This window comes from Grampus griseus, assembly GCF_964374135.1.
Source record: "Grampus griseus genome assembly, chromosome: 14".
Classification (NCBI taxonomy): Eukaryota; Metazoa; Chordata; class Mammalia; order Artiodactyla; family Delphinidae; genus Grampus; species Grampus griseus.
The window spans coordinates 15320057-15340026 of NC_139008.1; the positions used below are offsets into that span (position 1 = coordinate 15320057).

A 19970-nucleotide genomic window follows, 5' to 3' on the forward strand; every position below is an offset into this window, starting at 1 on the left:
ACTTGTGTTTCTTGCATATTTGGCTATTGTAAATAATGCTGCAACGAGCATAAGGTGTATATATCTTCTCTAATTAGATAAATACCCAGGAGTAGAATTGCTGGATCATATGGTAGCTTTATTTTTAATTTTTTGAGGAACCTCCATACTGTTCTCCATAGTGGCTGCACCAATTTACATTCCCACCAACAGTCCTCAAGGTGTCCCTTTTCTCCACATCCTCGCAAATCACATGAATCCTTAAACTCAGAGAACTTTTTCTGGTTTTGGCCAGAGAGGAAGATGTGAAGACAGAAAAAGGTCAGAGAGATGCAACATTGCTGGTGCTGAAGATGGAGGAAAGGAGCCATGAGCCGTGAGAGCAGCCTCCGAAAGCTGGAAAAGACAAGCAAATGGATTCTCCCTTAGAGCCTCGAGGAAGGAACTCAGCCCTGCTGACACCGTGATTTTAGCCCAGGGAAACCCATGTCAGAATTCTAACCCTCAAAATTGTAAGGTAATAAGTGTGTTGTTTTAAGTGACTAAATGTATGGTATTTTGCTATGTCGGTGATAGAAAACTAATACACTAGTTGATCTATAATTTCCCTTTCCACCAAACAGATCAACAGTGAACTGTGTGTCCGTGCACTGCCTCTCTTACCCAAAGGCATCCCCATATAATTATTTTATTGACGATGTTTGATTATGGTGTTATGGGCTGACATTCAGCAGCTCTATAAAAGTCAACCTTATGGGGCTTCCCTGGTGGTGCAGTGGTTGAGAGTCCGCCTGCCAATCCAGGGGACGCAGGTTCGTGCCTCGGTCCACGAAGATCCCACGTGCCGCGGAGCGGCTGGGCCCGTGAGCCATGGCCGCTGAGCCTGTGCGTCCGGAGCCTGTGCTCCCCAACGGGAGAGGCCACAACAGTGAGAGGCCCGCGTATCACAAAAAAAAAAAAAAAAAGTCAACCTTATGAAACTCCTAGCTGTTTTGTTTTTTGTTTTGTTTGTTTGTTTTGCTGCCCCACGGCATGTGGGATCTTAGTTCCCCAGCCAGGGAACGAACCCATGCTCCCTGCATTGGAAGCGTGGAGTCTTAACCACTGGACCACCAGGGGAGTCCCTCTTTGCTGTTTTTGCCACAATGATACTGTTGAGGAAGATTTCATTACACTGAAGTGTCCTCTCCATGAGTACCTTCAGGAGAAATTTATTTTCTGTCCTAGTACCTGGAAGAGAGACTCCTGCTTGGGTTTCCCTCTGTGTTGGCTATTAGAAAACTTAGAGCAGTGATTCTTAAGCAAGAGCATATCGGGGTGGAGCAACTATCAGAATCACCAGGGCAGCTTTTGAAAACTGCACTTGCACTCCCTCAGAAATTCCAATCTGTCTCCCTAGAAGAAAGTGTTCCCTCTTGCTCCCACAAGATGCATTGCTTTGGGGAGCCCCTGTCCTATTTAGAAAGGTCTTTTGGGTTGGGGAAAGGGTAAGAATTATTGTCTTGAGCAGCAGTTCTCAAATATGGTCTGGGAACCCCTGGAGGAGCCCCAAGACCCTTTCAAGAGGTGCTCAAGGGCAAAACTATTTTCATGACGTCAAGTGTACAATGTAGGTTTCCAAAGGATTCTTTTTTAATGGCGGTTCTTTTTTTTTCTTTTTCTTTTTTTAAATTTATTTTTGGCTGCATTGGGTCTTCGTTGCTGCACGCGGGCTTTCTTTAGTTGCAGCGAGCGGGGGCTACTCTTCATTGTGGTGTGCGGGCTTATTGTGGTGGCTTCTCTTGTTGCGGAGCACGGGCTCTAGGCACACAGGCTCAGTAGTTGTGGCGCACGGGCTTAGTTGCTCCGCGGCATGTGGAATCTTCCCGGACCAGGGCTCGAACCCATGTCCTCTGCCTCGGCAGGCGGATTCTTAACCACTGCGCTACCAGGGAAGCCCTCCAAAGGATTCTTGACACATGATGTCCCAATAGACTGGATGCAAAAGCAGATATGAGAATCCAGCTGTATTTTATTAATCGAGACACTAAAAAAGGTTTGCAAAAGTGTAAAACAATGCCACTCTTCTCACCTTTTCTTTGGTTTTGGAAATGTAGCTGTTTTTCATAAAAAATATGTTATTTACATTAACATAATGAATTTCTTTTTAATGAATTAATATGTATTTCAAGTATTTTTCAGTTTTAATTTCAAATGCAGTAAATATTGATAGATATAAGGCACATAAGCGAAACCTCTTCAGATTCCTCAATAATTTTTAAGATTTCTAAGGAGGTCCTGAGACCAAAACACTTAACTGCTGAATTGGAGGAAGCAGTTTGTAGGTGAGGGTCTTCGTGGCGTGCATGCTTTGCATTAGCCACTCTCCACACCCTCTTCTTCCTACCTTCTTTTTGCCCATACCTCATTTTTCTGAGTGTTTATTGAATAAATGACTGGTTCTTCATCTTTGGAGGAACAAATGCCTACAAATAAGTGCCGGGGGAGACTTAGAAACCCAAGGATTGTGTTAACAAGTCTGAAGTTGTTATCCTAAAACAATACAACAACCAGTTATTTTACCAGGAAAATGGGTTTATTCGGGAGCAACAAAGATTTGCCATTCGGGACATGCAACTATGGCAAACCACATGCAAGCCAGGTAACGCAAAGGAGAGTTAACTCTTATAGAGGAGAGGGGGAAGTTGAGAGGGGCTGTTATAAACAAAAAGTCCTTTCGAAGAAACTGGGAATTCAAAGTATAGTGGCTTTTCACTGTCTGAGACAGTCTCTCATTGGCTGAGCTGCTGCCAGGCAGGGAAAAAATCTTCCTTCCTCCTGCTAGGGGTAGAAAAAGTAGTGTCACTTCCTGCTGGAGATGCAAAGCGATGTCTCTTCCAGTTGGGAACTCTATTGACATCAAGTAGTATGTGCGTGAGAGCTCCCCCTTCTGGCCTCCCAACTCCATTTCAGTGAGGTTTCCCTTTAGTAATATTCACACCACCACGTTGACCTTCATTTCCTGCCACGGACTAGCTAAAGTTAACAAGATTATCAATCAATAGTTGGGTCTCTGTATTTGCATTTCCTCTCTCCCTGATCACTTCTCATTTTCCTTTACTCTTGCTGCCCTGCGACTGTACTTCCCAAAAAGGAAACAGCATGTAGGTTTTGCCTAGGCCTCTGTTTTCTAGGGAAACTGGACTAATAGAGTATTGTTATTATTCGCTTATGTTATTGATAAGAAAATAGATATATTTGTGTGGATACTTTTTGTTTGACCCTCCATTTCCATTCCCCACACTTCTCCATCCTGATCTGTTCCCCCAGAGGGTGACCTTTATGGACCACATCATGGGCTCCCTTGCACTCTGACTTCTGGTAGGTTTCAGATGATGGGAGGAGCTGGCAGGTGATCAGAGAGTAGGAGAAGAGTGAGATAGGGACTTTTCTTTCCCAGCTCCCTCCCTGCTGAGCCACAGGTTGATAAAGGTTGCCTTCCTCCATTGAAGGCACTCCTGTTGGCTGGCCCTCTCCTACCGCCCAGCTCTCTCTTTCCCGTTCCAGTATCTGCTCCCTCTCTTTGCCTCTTCAGGCGGGGCTCTCTGTTACTGCTAGCCCCCGGATGCTTCACCACCCCTGTCGGTTTCCCTGTTCCCTGCCTACACCTCTGTCAATAGTTCCTTCATTAAACTCTCCTCAATTCCTCTTCGAGGCACCATATTTCTTAAGTAGACTCCTACTGAATATACTGATGGGTTGAGTGACTTTCCTAAGGTCACACAGAGTAAGTGGCAAAACACCTGAGAGTACTTACGCTAACACAAAGAAGGGTGGAGTCTTTCTCGGCCTTACCAGCCTGCCCAGCCCCCTCCCAGAATCCTATGTCCTGCCCAACCTGCAGGAATCTGTGATCCTTTTGTTGGGATGGGATCGAATTCCCTAGGGCTCCCGTCCCAGACCTGGCCAGCGACTCCAGTAACCAGAGCTGTGTGAGAAGAAAAGGCCAAGCCATTGGGGTAGCCACACCCCAAGGAGAGATGAAGTCTCAGGTGAGTCACGCCACTGAGGGGCCACTTTCTCTGTCCCAAGGGCCACTGCTGACCTGCAGCCCTGCCTCACCAAGGACCCAGAACTTTGGCCTCCCAGCCCCTGGCTGTCCTCTCCTTCCACCTTTGCGGGTTCTCCCACCCAGTAAGTGTCCTGGAGCGAGGACACCTGCCCCCAACACCCACACCGGGCCCCTAGAGACCTGAGACGCGCACAGGGCTCTGGGTGGGGACTTAGGCTCCCTACTTCCTCCTTCTAGCCCCAGATCCACTCAGATTCCCAGAGATGGGCTCCAGCCAGGGAGGGTGGGGCTGTCCCTGGGACCATCAGGAGTCACGGGCTGCCTAGGCAGACAGAGCTGTGGCAGGGAGCAGATCTTCACCCATCTCTGTGCCTCCAGCTGACTCAAATGTACCATGTCCCAGCACCTGCTTCTCCCACTTGCCATCCTTGGTAACCTCAGGGGACAGGGCATGGTTGTAAGGGGCCTGGCTTCTAACATCTGGGGAGCTGGAAAGCAGGACTCCAGGGGTCTGCCTCGGGAGTGGGGTGTCAGAGGAGGCAGGGGAGGAGGACATCAGCGAAGGTGGGAGTGAGGTGTCGGGAGGGGAAGGAATAGCATATGAGAGGAGGAGGAAAGGAGGCCTGGGTGCCATGGGGGGATGGAGTACCTGTAAAGTTTGCGGGGAGGGGGGTCAGGGAGGGCGTGTTGTGAGAATAGGTCTCCAGCCTCTTCCTGCCTCCATCTTTCCAGCCATAAGCCCCATCCCAGGAGCCTTCCAGGACTCAGGTAAGGCAGCTGGACTAGGTGAATATCACCCACAGAGGCAGAAAAGATGGGAGAGGTAGCATGGGTGCTGGCAGGGCGGCTGAGAGGGCAGGGAATTGGGGAAGAGGAAAGTAGGAAGATGGCAGCTGGGCGCTGTCAAGGGCTGGATGTCACCAATATCTTCCTCTTTTTACCCTGTGACTCCCAGCTCTCAGTCCTACCAAAGAAGAACCTGAAGATCTGGGTAAGGAAGGGTGGGGGGCTGGTCCTCAGATCTTAAAGGAGGTTAAAGCTGGCTAAGCGATGAGGGAGGTGGAAATGATCAGAAACTTAGAAGTGCCCAGGTTCTCTTTGTTCCCTGTTCGGGGGCAAACTGAAGTGGATTGGGGGGTGGGGCTTTGCCCTGAGTTACCTGGGCCTCTGGCTTGGGGGACAGGGGCAGGTGATGACCTCCACGGTATCCCATTGCAGACTGCGGTCGCCCTGAGCCCTCTGCCCGAATCATGGGGGGCTCAGACTCGCAGCCGGGCACCTGGCCGTGGCAGGTGAGCCTGCATCAGGGCGGGGGCCACATCTGCGGGGGCTCCCTCATCGCCCCCTCCTGGGTCCTCTCGGCCGCTCACTGTTTCGTGACGTGAGTATTCGCCCACGTCCAGCCCCTTTCTTTCAAAAGCCAAGCCCGCCCCGCAGCTGAGTCCCGCGGACTCAAGGCTAAATTGAAGCCCAGCTACCCCCGCCTCCCCGCCCTCCTGAAGCTAAGTGCTCTGCGGGGTATCCAGGTTCGGAGTGTGGTGAGGCCGCCAGCAGACTCCGCCCACCACTCCACCAAATATCCGGGTCTGAATTCCACCTTTCCAAAGCCCCCCATCAAGCACCTCCAAATCGCAACCGCTCCTCCCCCTTTCAGCAGTCTGTCTCAACCTCGATCGCCCCAGCCCCGAATCTGGATCGGATTCCGCCCCTCCTGGCTTCCCGCTGACCCCCCCTTCTCCCTGGTTCCAAGCCCCCAGCCCCACGAGGCCTGCCCCCTCCATGCGGTTCACCTAACCCCACCCCGGCCTTGGCCTTGGCTTAGGAATGGGACCTTGGAGCCCGCGGCCGAGTGGTCGGTAGTGCTGGGCGTGCACTCCTATGACGGACCCCTGGACGGCGCGCACGTCCGCTCAGTGGCCGCCATCCTGGTACCGGACAACTACAGCGGCGTGGAAAGTGGTGCCGACGTGGCCCTGCTGCGCCTGGCCTCTCCCGCCAGGCTGGGCCCCACCGTGCGGCCCGTCTGCCTGCCCCGCGCCTCGCACCGCTTCGCTCACGGCACCGCCTGCTGGGCCACGGGCTGGGGGGACGTCCAGGAGGCCGGTGAGTGGGGCGGGGGCGGGGGGGGGCGTCTCAGGAGGTGGGTTATTGGCGAGGTGGAGGCTACCAGGTGGGGCCGCAGGGCAGCCCGCACTGGGCGCTTGATGGGGCCGTTCCTGAGATGAGGCTGTAGGAAGAAGAACGGAGAGGAGTGGGAGGGGACATTGGTTTGGGATGTGGTGGGCGCAGAGACAAAGATGTCCAGGAGGCAGCTGGAGGGGACCAAGCTGAGCCCTGGGGAACAGGGGGCTGCATTCCTGACTCACAGCATTTCTTCTCTGGTTCTGCCCACAGACCCCCTGCCTCTCCCCTGGGTGCTACAAGAAGTGGAGCTAAGGGTGCTGGGAGAAGCTGCCTGTCAGTGTCTCTACAGCCGGCCTGGTCCCTTCAATCTCACTTTCCAGCTATTGCCAGGGATGCTGTGTGCTGGCTACCCAGAGGGCCGCAAGGACACCTGCCAGGTGAGGGGAGGCCCCTGCACCTGCCTGAAGGGCCAGGCAGAGCCCTCACCAATAGGAAGCAGTATGATTAATAGACAAATCCCATCTCGCTCATATTTCTGAACCTCATCTGCAAAAAGAGGGCAAGATTGCCAGTGGATGGGATTGATGTGAAGATTACAAATGGACAGAACTTGGGGCTCAACAAATGGGCACTGTTATCGATGGCAGTGTAGCGCAGTGGTCACATGCCAGACTCTGGAGTGTTATCCTGGTTAGAAGCTCAGTGCCACCACTTATTAGCTGTATAGCCTTGGCCAAGTTATTTGACCTCTCTCTGTGCAGATTTTCTCATCTGGAAGATGGGGATGATAGTGTTACTTGTCTGGAGGTTATGATGATTAAATAAATCATCATATGATTTATTAATCATTATGATAACTAAATAAATTTGTACATGTAAAAAACATTTAGAACAGTGCCTGGTCCTTAGTAAGAGCTAAATAAGTATTAGCTATTATTATTACTATTATTATTATCATTATATTATTATCCCATATCCTAGCCTATAGCACAGCACCTATTACTTAGTAGATACTCAACAAATAGTTATTTTTTAAAATGAATTAATCCTGGGCTTCCCTGGTGGCGCAGTGGTTGAGAGTCCGCCTGCCGATGCAGGGGACACGGGTTCGTACCCCGGTCCTGTGTGTCCGGAGCCTGTGCTCCGCAACGGGAGAGGCCACAACAGTGAGAGGCCCGCGTAACCCAAAAAAAAAAAAAAAAAAAAAACAGCTCCTATAAAATAAAAAAAAAATGAATTAATCCTTCACAGAAGGGAATTTTCCAGATAACCTGCTGAAGGCCAAAACATGATATATTTTAACCATTTTCCCCAGAAATGTTCCTCCAATGGCACAGAGCTTTGAGGGCACTCAAGCATGCATGGTGGTGACGGGGATTCAGGCTAGATGGTTTTCAGGGTCCTTCCCAGTTATGAAGTTCCAGGACCTAGGGACATAATCCCTGCCTTCTTGAACAGGACTGCCAACAATTCAACTTCCTCTAGACCAGTGCTGTCGAATAAAACTTCCTATGATGATGGAAATCTTTTCTATCTGCACTGTCTGATATGATAGTCACTAGCCACACTGGCTATTGCACATTTGAAAGGTGGCTAGTGTGATCAAGGAATTGAATTTTAATTTTATTTAATTCAAATAGCCACATGGGGCTAGTGTCTACCATATTGGACAGCACAATTCTAGATGATTCTGCACCTTCTTTGTAACCCTCCTGGGGTCACAGAGGTGCCTAACCTGGAATATAGTGATATCTTAGGGACAATGCCCCGGCATTAAATGGCCCCAGAACCCTTGTTTTACTGTCTGTTCCTTGTAGTTCTTCCTCCTTACTTGCCTTCAAACTGTCCCTTCTTGCTGCTTTTCTAATAGCCTATTTCCAACAGACTTGTCCTCCTGAATGCTGGCATCTCTGATTTACTTTAACAATTTAACAAGGAATTCTAACAACTTAGAAATCAAAGACAGCGTTTGTTTGAACTATTTATTGAACAAGAATCATTGGCTCTGAGTGAGACCTGCAGGCCTCTCTGGCATGGCCTTTAATGCGTTAGCTTGGTGCTCCTGGCTTTGACTGCTCATCAGCCTTTCTACTTTACAAGGCTTTCTTCTGTTTAGAGTTGTAGGGGTTACAGAGGACAAGGCACAGCCAACAAATGTTTCTAGGAGAAGGTGGCTGTATGTAGGGCCAACCAGAAGAGGTGTAGAACCTTTGCGAGGTGGTCCGGTATAAGCGGGTGGGTCTCTGGGCTGATCCCGTGACACTAAGTCATCTATCATCAGGGAGACTCTGGGGGGCCCCTGGTCTGCAAGGAAGGTGGCCGATGGTTCCAGGCGGGAATCACCAGCTTTGGCTTTGGCTGTGGACGGAGGAACCGCCCCGGAGTCTTCACTGCTGTGGCTCCCTATGAGGCATGGATAAGGGAACAGGTGTTGGGCTCAGAGCCTGGCCCTGCCTTTCCCACCCAGTCCCCGGAGCTCCAGTCAGGTCTCCCCGAGCCCATGGATGAGAACTGTACCATCGCCCTGCCAGGTGAGGGGGTGCAGGACACCTGGATGTCAGCTGGATCTGGGAGATTTGAGTTCAGGTGGAAATTGCCTGGGGTTCAGGAAGCCCCCTCACTCAGGCCTCTCACCCCTCAGAGTGCGGGAAGGCCCCAAGGCCAGGGGCCTGGCCCTGGGAAGCCCAGGTGATGGTCCCAGGATCCAGACCCTGCTATGGGGCACTGGTGTCTGAAAGCTGGGTCTTGGCACCTGCCAGCTGCTTTCCAGGGTGAGTGAAAACCCAGTCTCAGGCAGATTCTTGCCCCTTCCCCCATCAGTCTGAGACACTATCTAACTGGCCCAGCCCTTCCCCTGGGTAGGATAGGGGTAGGGGAGTGGGGTGCCATTGGGAGGTGTATGATCCAGCTCAAAAATCCGGGTCCTAGTCTCTCTGGGGCGAATAGAAGGGTAATACGAATTCGACCCAGGATTGGGGTGGGGGGGTGTCTGAGTGCACAGGTCTCAGGTCCGGGATGCAGAATCCTGCCTGGAGATACAGAGTCTAAGCCACGGGTGGAGGTTTAGACGTGAGCATGTGGGATCCAGCCCACGTCCCCAGTCTCCCCATCCCGCAGCCGCATCAGCTCAGACCTCCCACCCCGCGACCTGGACCACTGGCGCGTGATGCTGCCCTCGCGCCCGCGCGCGGAGCGGGTGGCACGCCTCGTGCCGCACGAGAACGCCTCGTGGGACGACGCCTCGAACCTGGCGCTGCTGCAGCTGCGCGCGCCCGTGAACCTGAGCGTGGCCCCGCGGCCAGTGTGCCTACCCCACCCAGAACACTATTTCCTGCCCGGGAGCCGCTGCCGCCTGGCTCGCTGGGGCCACACGGGTGAGCAGGGACCCGGCTCGGGCCGGGCGGGGCGGAGCCGGGGCCGGACACCACCGCAGCGCAGGCCTCCTCCCTTTCTCTTCCAGAACCAGTGCCCGGAGCCGGTTCGCTGCTTGAGGCGGAGCTGTTGGGCGCCTGGTGGTGTCATTGCCTGTATGGCCGCCAGGGGGAGTCAGTGCCGCCACCGGGAGAGCCGCCTCTAGCTCTCTGCCCCGCCTACCAGGAGGAGGAGGTGGCGGGCCGCTGCTGGGTGAGCGGCGGCGGGGAGGGGCCCGTGGGTCTAAGTAGGAGGGAGGGGCAGACTGGGGGCGGGGCCTGAGAGAGACAGGAACTGGGCTCCGTGATCTGGGGACGGAGGCGGGGTTAAGGCGGGGCCAGAACGCGCTAGGGGCGAAGCTTGGCCCAGAAGGACTTTGGGGAGGGGCCCCGAGACCCGCCGGGCCTTTTCGCTACCTCTAGGTTTAAAGAGAATCCTAAAGTGAGGGCCGACTTATTACACAGATCTGTGTTGGAGCCTGGCTTGGAGGAGGTGGGATTTGTTTATCCGAGTACGCGAGAGTGTGGAGTCTAGGAAAGCCCCAGGACTTTGGCATCCTCTCATCAACTGGCACACACCTAGAGGCTGGTAACACACACACTCTCTCGCTGCAGAACTACTCTCATTGGAGCCTTCTATGCCGGGAAGAGGGGACCTGGTTCCTGGCTGGAATCAGAGACTTACCCAGTGACTGCCTGCGTCCCAGAGCCTTCTATCCGCTGCAGACCCACGGCCCATGGATCAGCCATGTGACTCGGGGAGCCTACCTGGAGGACCAGTTGTCCTGGGACTGGGGCCCTGAGGGGGAGGAGACTGAGACACAAACTTGTCCCCCTCACACAGAGCATGGCGGTGAGGAGGTGCCTTTGGGGCTTAGGGGCTCCTGGGAGTGCTTAGATCCATGGTAGGGGCTTTGCGGGTCAGCTGTTGGGCCCCCACTGAGGGAGTCGCCTCCTCTCTCTAGCCTGTGGACTGCGGCCAGAGCCGGCTCTGACGGGGGGCCTGTGGCCCTGGCTGGCAGAGGTGCATGTAGCTGGAGAGCGAGTCTGCACTGGGATCCTCGTGGCCCCAGGCTGGGTCCTGGCAGCCACTCACTGTATCCTCAGGTGGGTCTCACCCATCTCCCTGGCAAGAGGGAAAAATTGGAAGATGGGCCAAAGGACTCTTTCAGTAGAGGTTTGTTCTCCCTTTAGGGCTTTTATAGCACAGGGTAATTGCTGCGACGTGTTTTGAGACAAAGAGAGATTTGGAAGGAGGAATAATGAATGAAGGAGTTAGTGGAATGACCCTGGAGATTCATTCCACCCTTTCCCCTGGACTGGGAAGGACTTTATCAGCAATGAGGGGAACAGGAAATGACACTGGACCTTGTTCCAACAGGCTGGGCTCTACAACAGTGCCTTATATTGAAGTGTACCTGGGCCGGGCTGGGGCCAGCCCCCTCCCACAGAGTCACCAGGTATCCCGGCTGGTCATCAGCATCCGCCTGCCCCGGCACCTGGGACTTCGGCCCCCCCTGGCCCTCCTGGAGCTGAGCTCCCGGGTGGAGCCCTCCCCATCAGCCTTGCCCATCTGCCTTCACCCAGGGGGTACTCCCCTGGGGGCCAGCTGCTGGGTGCTGGGCTGGAAGGACCCCCAGGACCGAGGTGAGAGCCCTGGGTCCTGGGGGTGAGAAGTGGCTGGATACCAGAATCCCTGGGACAACCTTCCTTCCTCTCTCTAGTCCCTGTGGCTGCTGCTGTCTCCATCTTGACACCACGACTCTGTCACTGCCTCTATCAGGGCATTCTGCCCCCTGGAACTCTCTGTGTCCTGTATGCAGAGGGGCAGGAGGACAGGTGTGAGGTACGGAGCCTGCGTATCCTGGTCCAGGCAGGGGAGAGGCAGTGCTGGGCAGCTGGACACCAGGGAGAGGGCAGGGTTGGAATTCTTGGGTGCTGGGTCTCAGATAGGAAGAAGCAGTGCTTCCTGGCTGAACCTTGAGAGAGACCAGGGGCCAAGATGCCTGAGGATGGAGGCAAGCTGTGCTTTGTGGCTGGGCCCTAGAAGGTGCAGGGGACCAGGAGGAAAGGGTAAGAGACCCTTTTGGTCTTGGCTCTGATGCTGCAGGTGACCTCAGCACCTCCGCTCCTGTGCCAGACTGAGGAAGGCTCTTGGGTCCTCGTGGGCATGGCTATTCGAGGCAGCAGGGACCTATTTGCCGCCATCGGACCCGAAGAGACCTGGATCTCCCAGACAGTGGGGGAGGCGCATTTCCTGCCCCCCAGTGGCTTCCCCCACTGGCTCCCAGAAGGCGGCGACCTCTGTCCCCCTGACATGGCCAGGGCCTCAGGTTCCCCTCGAGCTGCTCTCTTCCTGCTGCTACTGACCCTCCTGATCCAGGGCTGAGGGGGCCTGGGTCCCTGGGCCACCTCCCCTTCACCTCCCCCACCCCCTCCAGCCCTCTACTTCCTACCTGGTGGGGCTGGAATGTGGCCCAACTGGCTCTGTTCCCTTACCCAGAACCTCCTGAGTGCCCCACCCACCTAGACTGCAGCGGCTTCAGACAATTGGGCCTCAGTGCCCAGCTATTTTGGGCCCTGGCATGCTTGAGGGCAGGGGGAGCCAGTGGACCACAAAGGTGTAAACAGAGACATGCGTGGCTTTGTGGCATTGCTGGGGGCAGGCTGAGGGACGGGAGGTGGGGGTGGGGGGGGAGGGGGAAGCCCCAGGGAGCGGGCCTCTCCCTCCTGGGCCTCTGTGAGTCAGGCCTTGGGCTCCCAGAAAATGTATCCCTGATAATGTGGCATCTGTCCCTCATTCCTGCCCCAGGGCGGGGGAGGTCGAGTGGCCAGCTGGGTGTGTGTTACCTCCCCAGTGGAATCAGCATCCCCAGCACACACCTGCTGGACACCTCAGCCCTAGCTCTCTTGGACCCTGCTGCCCCTCCCCCCAGAGCAAGAAGGACTGAGGGTGAGGGTCAGAGGAAGGGTCCAGGAGTCTGGGAATCCAGGGTCTGTCTGCCATATCCTGTACCTGCACGGAGCCTCCCCCGTACACATACCCTGATGAATGGTGCCCCAGAGTGTTCACCTCCAGTGTCCCCAGTACACACACATGACACTTGTACCGTTCAAGGGTCCACGACATCCTGCCCAGTGCCCCCAGGGTTTGGGCCCCATCAAGAGTCCCCTGTATGTACATCTCACTACCTCCGCCCACCCCCACTTACCAGTGCACCTCCCTGCATTCATTCAACCACGTTCCCTGCTAATTGCTAAGTCCCGGCACAGCTCGGGCCTTGACAAGCCCATGAAGTGCTCCCAACGTGGGGGGGAACACATGGACTGGGGATCAGGAACAAGTCATAGAGGAGGTTCTAGCAAAGAATAAGGGCAAAAGGGAGACCCATCCGGGGCAGGAGGGGTGCTTGGGGTGGAAACCAGCCGCTGAGGGTGGCAGAGGGGTCACCTCTGGGGCTGGGGTCACCGTCCCTGAGTTGAGTAGGCAGAAGGTTGGGGAGGGGAGACCTTACAGGGAAGCTGGAAGTTCTTGGGAGATTGAGAAGATGGGCAGAGGTTCTTAAAGGCCCTGGCTAATCGTTTTGTGTTTTTTTTTTCTTTGGCCGCACTGCATGGCATGCAGGATCTTAGTTCCCTGACCAGGGATCGAACCCCTGCCCCCTGCAGTGGAACACACAGTCCTAGCCACTGGACAGCCAGGGAGAGAATATTCTGCATCTATATCTCCACAGGGACATACACCCCTGCCTGCTCTCCATAAGGCAGGAGATAGATGGTCCCCAGGCTGAGTAGCTGGAGTTTGTCCCCTCTGGGCAGATACTCCAAGATGAAGAGGAGGAGGAGCTAAGCCCCCACCCAGATAAGAGACCATGTATTTCTCATTCTCGAGGTCAAGGAAACCTTCCCGACTCTACATGCGCAGAAAGGCTCCTCAGAGGTCAAAAAGGAGGGGGTGCCACCCCACAGTAAGTGATGCCAACCTATCCATAGATCTCTTTGCTAGAATCCATCTTGGCTAAGAGTTGCTCACGCACACGTGGGAGGACCCTGAGGTAAACCAAGTACGGACTCAGAGGCAGAGAAAGCAAGATGATTGGCCAAAGGAAACCTGGAAGAAATGCCCCATATAAGTGATTCAAACTACCCAGGAGCACGCAACTCTCTCTCTGAGTCCACCTGTGTGTCTATCCACACGTACCCTTTTTCCTCCTAATAAACACTTTACTTGTTTCACTACTTTCCGTCTCTTTGTGGAAATTCATTTCTACACAGCTGACGGGACAGGGCCTTGTCACTGGCCACTCGTCCTCTGGTGGTCTAGTGGCTAGGATTCAGCGCTCTCACTGCCACGGCCTGACTTCCGTCTCTGGCCAGAGAACGGAAATCCTGCTTCAAGCCACTGCAGGCCGAGGCCACCCAAGATCACCCATGCCCAGTCAGTCACTTGTATGTCATCCCCCACAAACATTTAATATACCCTGTCCTCTACCCAAACCCACCCACAGTGTCCAGGGTCTTCCCCCTCCACCCCAGCTTAGACCCCTTCCTGAGTCAGTCTTTTTTTTTTTTAATAAATTTATTTACTTATTTATGGCTGCGTTGGGTCTTCGTTGCTGCACGCGGCTTTTTTCTAATAGCATTGAGCGGGGACTACTCTTCGTTGAGGTGTGCGGGCTACTCATTGCGGTGCTTCTCTTGTTGTAGAGCACGGGCTCTAGGCGCGGGCTTCAGTAGTTGTGGTTCGCGGGCTCTAGAGCGCAGGCTCAGTAGTTGTGGCTCACGGGCTGTAGAGTGCGGGCTCAGTAGTTGTGGCGCACGGGCTTAGTTGCTCCGCGGCACATGGGATCTTCCCGGACCAGGGCTCGAGTCCGTGTCTCCTGCATTGGCAGGTGGATTCTTAACCACTGCACCACCAGGGAAGTCCCCCGAGTCAGTTTTGTCCCCTTTCCCATTACAGGAATTCCCTGCCCTCCAGCCTAGGCCCTGAAGTCCTGGCTCAGAGGTCCAGACACCTAGTCTTATGGAAGGTAGGTGGACAAGTGGGGCTCTGTATTTCTAAAGCTTGAAGCCAACACACTTTCCCAATTGCCCAGATTCATACACTCACAGAGGAGGCTCCTGACCCCCAACCCAGGCACATGGGCCTCCTTTCCCTGAACCTAGGTCACCTGCGCCCTCCTTCTGAGGACGATTCACCTGGACCACCCTTCCCCATCTTTGCCTTGTTAACAGCTTTTCATAATCCCTTTAGGTCTCAGTTCTAAAGGCACCTCCTTGAGGAGCCCTTCTTGATTCCAGCCTAGGTCACGCTCCTGTAAGTGGCTCCCAGAGCCCACATTCTTCTTTCTCCATCACAGTTCGTAGCTTGAAATTATTCCGTAATTGTTTGTGTCATTTTATGATTCAAGTCTGTCACCGCAACTTCACCATGAGCTCAGGGAAGGCAGGGACAGTGTCCACTTTGTCTCCTGTGCCTGGAACATATTAGGCGCTCAGTAAGTATTTGTGGAATGATTAGCACCACCAGACACGCGCACCACACCTCACCACGTGAAGATGAGGCTGCAGGCTCCACAGAAGGACCTGAAAAGGCCCCAGCCCGGGGGCAGACCTGGCTGTCCGGGGCTCAGATGCCAGGCCTCAGGCGGAACGGAGGGAGAAGCAGCTGGTAACACAGGCCGGGCCGGGCCCTGGGGGCATAACTGGTCATGGAGACCTGAAAGACCTGGGACCTAGAGCCGCTGGGTCTGGAATCCAGCCATCCAGGTTTCCAGCCCTGCCTGGGGCTGCTCAGCCCAACCCCCCCCACCCCCCTCGCCACACACACACACACACACACACACACACACACACACACACACACACACACACACACACACACACACACACACACACACACACACACACACACACACACACACACACACACACACACACACGGTCTGAGAGGACTCAGGACTTTGGCAACAAGAGAGGCTGGCTGAGCTGATCAGGGAGGGCGGGACCAGGGGAGGGGCCGGCAGGTAGGTGCCCTTTCCCAGGAGCTGCCACTTCGGAAGGAAGATCTACTGTGTACCCAGGCCGGGCTGGAGACGCGTCCTCACTGCCGGCTGCGGAGACCCTGGCGTTTACTCTGTGCCCGCTGCCTGCCTTCGAAGCCGCCTTGGACACCTGCTCCCGCTTCCCTCTGGTTCTGACACCTGGATCTTGCCTTTGAACCCCAGCCTGAGGTCCCTTCCTTTGGGTGCCTGGTGTCTTCCCAGGGCCCCTGGTCCTGGGTCATGGCCCAGAGGGCAGGGCTGGGGCCTAGGTGGTTGGAGGCTCTGGCCACTCTGCTTTTGCTTGGATTATTCCGGAATGAGATGGGTGAGCGTGTGGGGGTGGGGAGTGTGGAGCACGGGGGGGGGGGGGAGGGGGGAGGGGGCGGCCAGTAGTGCACTGGGGCCGAGGGTATAACCCTTTTCTGGGGCACATCCCTTATTCTGGGCTCAAGAACCCCCAGCTTCAGCCTCCCTGGCTCTTGGCCTCTCCCCTCAGCTTTGGCTTCCTGGGAGGGGGGGGCAGCCCTCTGGAGAAGCAGGAGGTAAGGGGGCGTCTGGGCACTTGAGACTTCCCGGCTTACCCTCCCTCTTTCTCTTTCCCTCCAGGAGCCGTTGGGGCTGAAGGTGAGGCTCGCCGGGGAAGTGGGGGGAGGGGAAGGGGAGGGGGAGGTGCCACGGGTTCAGATTTCCTTGGGGCGTTTGAGTGCCTGACCTTCTCTGCAAGGCCGTCTCTTTCACTCCTGTTGTCTTATTTGGGTCCCCCAATAGCTCTGGGAGGCGAGGATTACAGCCCTCGTTCTTTGGATTAAGAAACTGAGGGGCAGAGAACTAACTTGCCCGACGGCACACAGCCAGTAAGTGGCAGAGCTGGGATTTAAACCCAGGTCTGACTCCAAACGTGGGTTGTTTTGAGGGAAACAAACCAAGGATCCGTCTCCTTGGCAATCCCGGCTTCACCATGTACTGGCTGTGTCTCGAATGCCAGTTCCCTCACCTCTGAAATGAAGTTGAGGGAGTTCCCTTGGGGTCCACTGGTTGGGACTCCGAACTTTCACTGCCGAGGGCCCCTGGGTTGGGGAACTAGGATCCCACAGGCCGTGCGGTGCGGCAAAAATAAAATAAAATGAAGTTGATTCTGGGAATTCCCTGGTGGTCCAGTGGTTCAGACTCTGTGTTTCCAATGCAGGGAGCACGGGTTCGATCCCTGGTCACGGAACTAAGGTCCCGCATGCCATACAGTGCGGCCAAAAACAAAAAATTTTTTAAAAAATGAAGTTGATTCTGTCTGTCTCCTGGGGCTGCAATGAAGAGTCTGGAAGATTAAGGAAGTGAAAGCCCCTTTGGGGCCCGGCATTGCTTGAACTGCTGGTCTCTATTGTCCTTTTTACAAGGAGAGGGGGAGGAGCCTCACTGGGCGGTTTTCCCTGCTTCTGAGCAGGTGACTTTGTGAAGGGCACTTGGGTCCTGCTCCAAACAGCGGCCTCTGCGGGGGTGGGGCTGTCCTGGAAACTAGACATTCACACCCTGGGAGCCCGGCTGTTCCGTTCGTTTGTTCAACACACATCCACGACTCCATCCGTGTGCCCAGCCCTGTGCTGGGTGCTGGGGACATAGGGATCTGCCCTCGTCCCTGCCCCTAGGGAACGCCCAGGTTGGCTGGTTGAAGCAGACACGTCATAATGCGGAACAGCCACGTCTGGGAAGCACGGACCTCGGGAGCTCCGAAGTCACCTCACTCAGCCAGCAGGGTCAGGGCAGGCTACAGAGGGACTGAGAATTTGAACCATCTCCATAGGCAGATAGCAGTTTGCTGAGCGAAGTAGGGATGAGGAAAGGTATTCTAGGCAGGGTGACCTGAATAGGCCAAGGTCTGGAGGTGAACAAGTGTGTGGCCCGCTGTGACAGGGTGTGCAGGGGATGGCTGTGCCACGGAAGGTCTGGAGTCTCGTAAAGGCAGTGCGGGCCAGGGAAGGATTTAAGCGGGGGTATGACCTGGCCAGATTTGTAAGGAGTGGAGCAGATGGAAGGCAGGAAGGCCGGTGAGGACAGAAGCTGGATGAGACCTTAATTAGGCACTGGGTTGAGGGTAGCGGGGGTGGGCAGATCTGACCGTGACTGGTGAGCCATGGGATGGGGACACAGGGTGGCTGATTTCTGTGAACTCACTCCCCAAGCTCCAAACCAGACCTCCTGGGCTATGTCGGGAGTGGCAGGGTCGAGGATGTGGTTTGGGGGACCCTGAGGACCTGACCCCCTCCCTTCCTTTCCTCCCTGGGCAGCCTCCTGCGGCGTGGTCCACCAAGCACGTATCACAGGTGGTAGCGATTCAGCCCACGGCCAGTGGCCCTGGCAGGTCAGCATCAGCTACAACGGCGCCCACGCGTGTGGCGGCTCTCTCCTGTCTGAGCAGTGGGTGCTGTCGGCTGCTCACTGCTTCCCAAGGTACCAGCTGGGTAGGGGGCAGGGCGGGGAAGTCAAAAGTGGGCTGGAGGTCAAAGTTCAAGGATCAGTGTGGGTCAGAGGTTGGAGGTTCTTGGGTTGTATCTAGGGATATCAATAAAGTCTGTAAGGATCCGTCAGGAGTGAAGGCCAGAGGTCACAGGTCACAGGATAAAACTAGGATGCAGGGTGGACTCTGAAAGGTCAGGAACTGAGGTTGGACGCCACAAGGCAACAGGGATCCCGGTCTCTCGGGTCCCAGCCTTCGCCCCTCTGCCTGCAGGGAGCACCGCACAGAGGACTACGAGGTAAAGCTGGGGGCCCACAAGCTGAACTACTACAGCTCTGACACCGAGGTCCGCACGGTGGCGCAGGTCATTTCCCACCCCAGCTACCTCCAGGAGGGCTCCATGGGTGACATTGCGCTCCTCCAGCTCAAACGCTCTGTCACCTTCTCTCGCTACATCCGGCCCATCTGCCTCCCCGCAGCCAACGCCTCCTTCCCCAATGGTCTCCAGTGCACTGTCACGGGATGGGGCCACGTGGCCCCCTCAGGTGAGGGTGAGGTGGGCGCTGATGTCTAGGGGCACGGAGGGAGCCGACGCAGGGTAGGAGGCCCTGGGTAAGCATCTTTTGCCCCCACAGTGAGCCTCCCGGCCCCCAAGACGCTGCAGCAACTTGAGGTGCCACTGATCAGTCGCGAGACCTGTAACTGCCTGTACAATATCAACGCCAAGCCCGAGGAGCCCCACTTTATCCAGCAGGACATGGTGTGTGCTGGCTATGTGAAAGGGGGCAAGGACGCCTGCCAGGTACACGCGGGGGGTCCGGAGAGAAGATGAGACAGGCGTGTCTTGGGAGATGAGGGCTCAGTGGGGCTGGCACGGATGGTTGGAGGCCTGGGGGCTGGTCCTGACAGCTGCTGTATGGATTTTCTCCTCAGGGTGACTCTGGGGGCCCACTCTCCTGCCCAGTGGGGGGCCGCTGGTACGTGGCAGGCATCGTAAGCTGGGGTGATGCCTGTGGGGCCCCCAACAGGCCTGGTGTGTATACTCTGACCTCCAGCTATGCCTCCTGGATTCACCACAAAGTGGCAGAGCTCCAGCCTCAGGTGGTGCCCCAAATCCAGGAGTCCCAGCCTGATGGCAACCTCTGCAGCAACTACGGGGCCTTCAACCCTGCCCCAGCCCCAGGCTTGGTGGGACCCCTCCTTCTGCTGCCACTAGGCCTGACCCTGGGCCTCCTCCGCCCACAGCACGACCACTGAGCTACTCACCCTGGGAGCTGACTTGCTTCCGGGACCTCCACAACACACCCAAAGGCACACGCCTGCTCCCAGGATGCCTGACTTTGAGCCACTCCTTCCTCCCAGGACCCTGTGGGAGTTCAAAGCACCATCCTGACCTTTGAGCCCACTCTTCTGGGTTGCTCTTTGGGACTGTAACCTCCACCACAGGAGTTTACTGCCTAGGAGTCTACTGGCTAGAAACTCTGGTCACCTCCATCTGCTGTCCACAAGCCTATCGGTTGGGCTCCTGTGGAGCCCCCAAGGACCCTCGGCTATGAAAGTGGGCCCCGGCTCCCCACCTGTTTCCAGAAGACGCCCAGATGCCTGCTGCTGAAAGGCTGGCTGTAGCACCTCACCTGCTCTGCTGATGAGCCCCATCATTTCACCCTCTCACTGTTTTCTGGGCTGGGGCTGCCTCTGGGCAGCATGCTTTCAAGGACAGAAAAGGCCCCACTCTTGCCTCACTGGCTGCCACGCCCCCCTGAGCCCCGACTCCTGGACTCCGGAGGACTGAGCCCCCACCGGAACTGGGCCCCGACTTGCACCTGGTGTGCGGGGTTAGACGGAGCGAGATGGAGTAAAATGTTCTGAGCACAACTGGCCGTGTGTGTGTGACGTGAAATGACGCCCATCCG

At 55.5% G+C, this 19970-nt stretch overlaps 2 protein-coding genes across 3 annotated transcripts; both read left to right on the forward strand.

The window, feature by feature from the left end:
* Window positions 1-4424: 4424 nt before the first annotated feature.
* Window positions 4425-12201, forward strand: PRSS36 (serine protease 36; the record flags this gene model as incomplete). 2 transcript variants are annotated; one of them, XM_082671170.1, is made up of 15 exons in its annotated part: window positions 4425-4461; window positions 4730-4798; window positions 4986-5021; window positions 5249-5411; window positions 5853-6133; window positions 6425-6591; window positions 8436-8685; window positions 8796-8925; window positions 9272-9528; window positions 9615-9778; window positions 10180-10417; window positions 10530-10671; window positions 10946-11211; window positions 11289-11410; window positions 11675-12201. In XM_082671170.1, 15 exons carry the CDS (start codon window positions 4425-4427, stop codon window positions 11951-11953), a joined length of 2601 nt encoding a protein of 866 aa, XP_082527296.1. In that variant the 3' UTR covers window positions 11954-12201. The 2 variants fall into 2 exon arrangements, with proteins under 2 accessions (XP_082527296.1, XP_082527297.1); XM_082671171.1 differs by having other exon boundaries at window positions 4763-4798.
* A 3364-nt stretch (window positions 12202-15565) lies between these two features.
* Window positions 15566-19923, forward strand: PRSS8 (serine protease 8). The gene is made up of 6 exons (XM_082671528.1): window positions 15566-15933; window positions 16215-16232; window positions 17888-18050; window positions 18331-18602; window positions 18693-18859; window positions 18991-19923. Exons 1-6 carry the CDS (start codon window positions 15849-15851, stop codon window positions 19312-19314), a joined length of 1029 nt encoding a protein of 342 aa, XP_082527654.1. The 5' UTR covers window positions 15566-15848; the 3' UTR covers window positions 19315-19923.
* The last annotated feature ends 47 nt before the right edge of the window (window positions 19924-19970 follow it).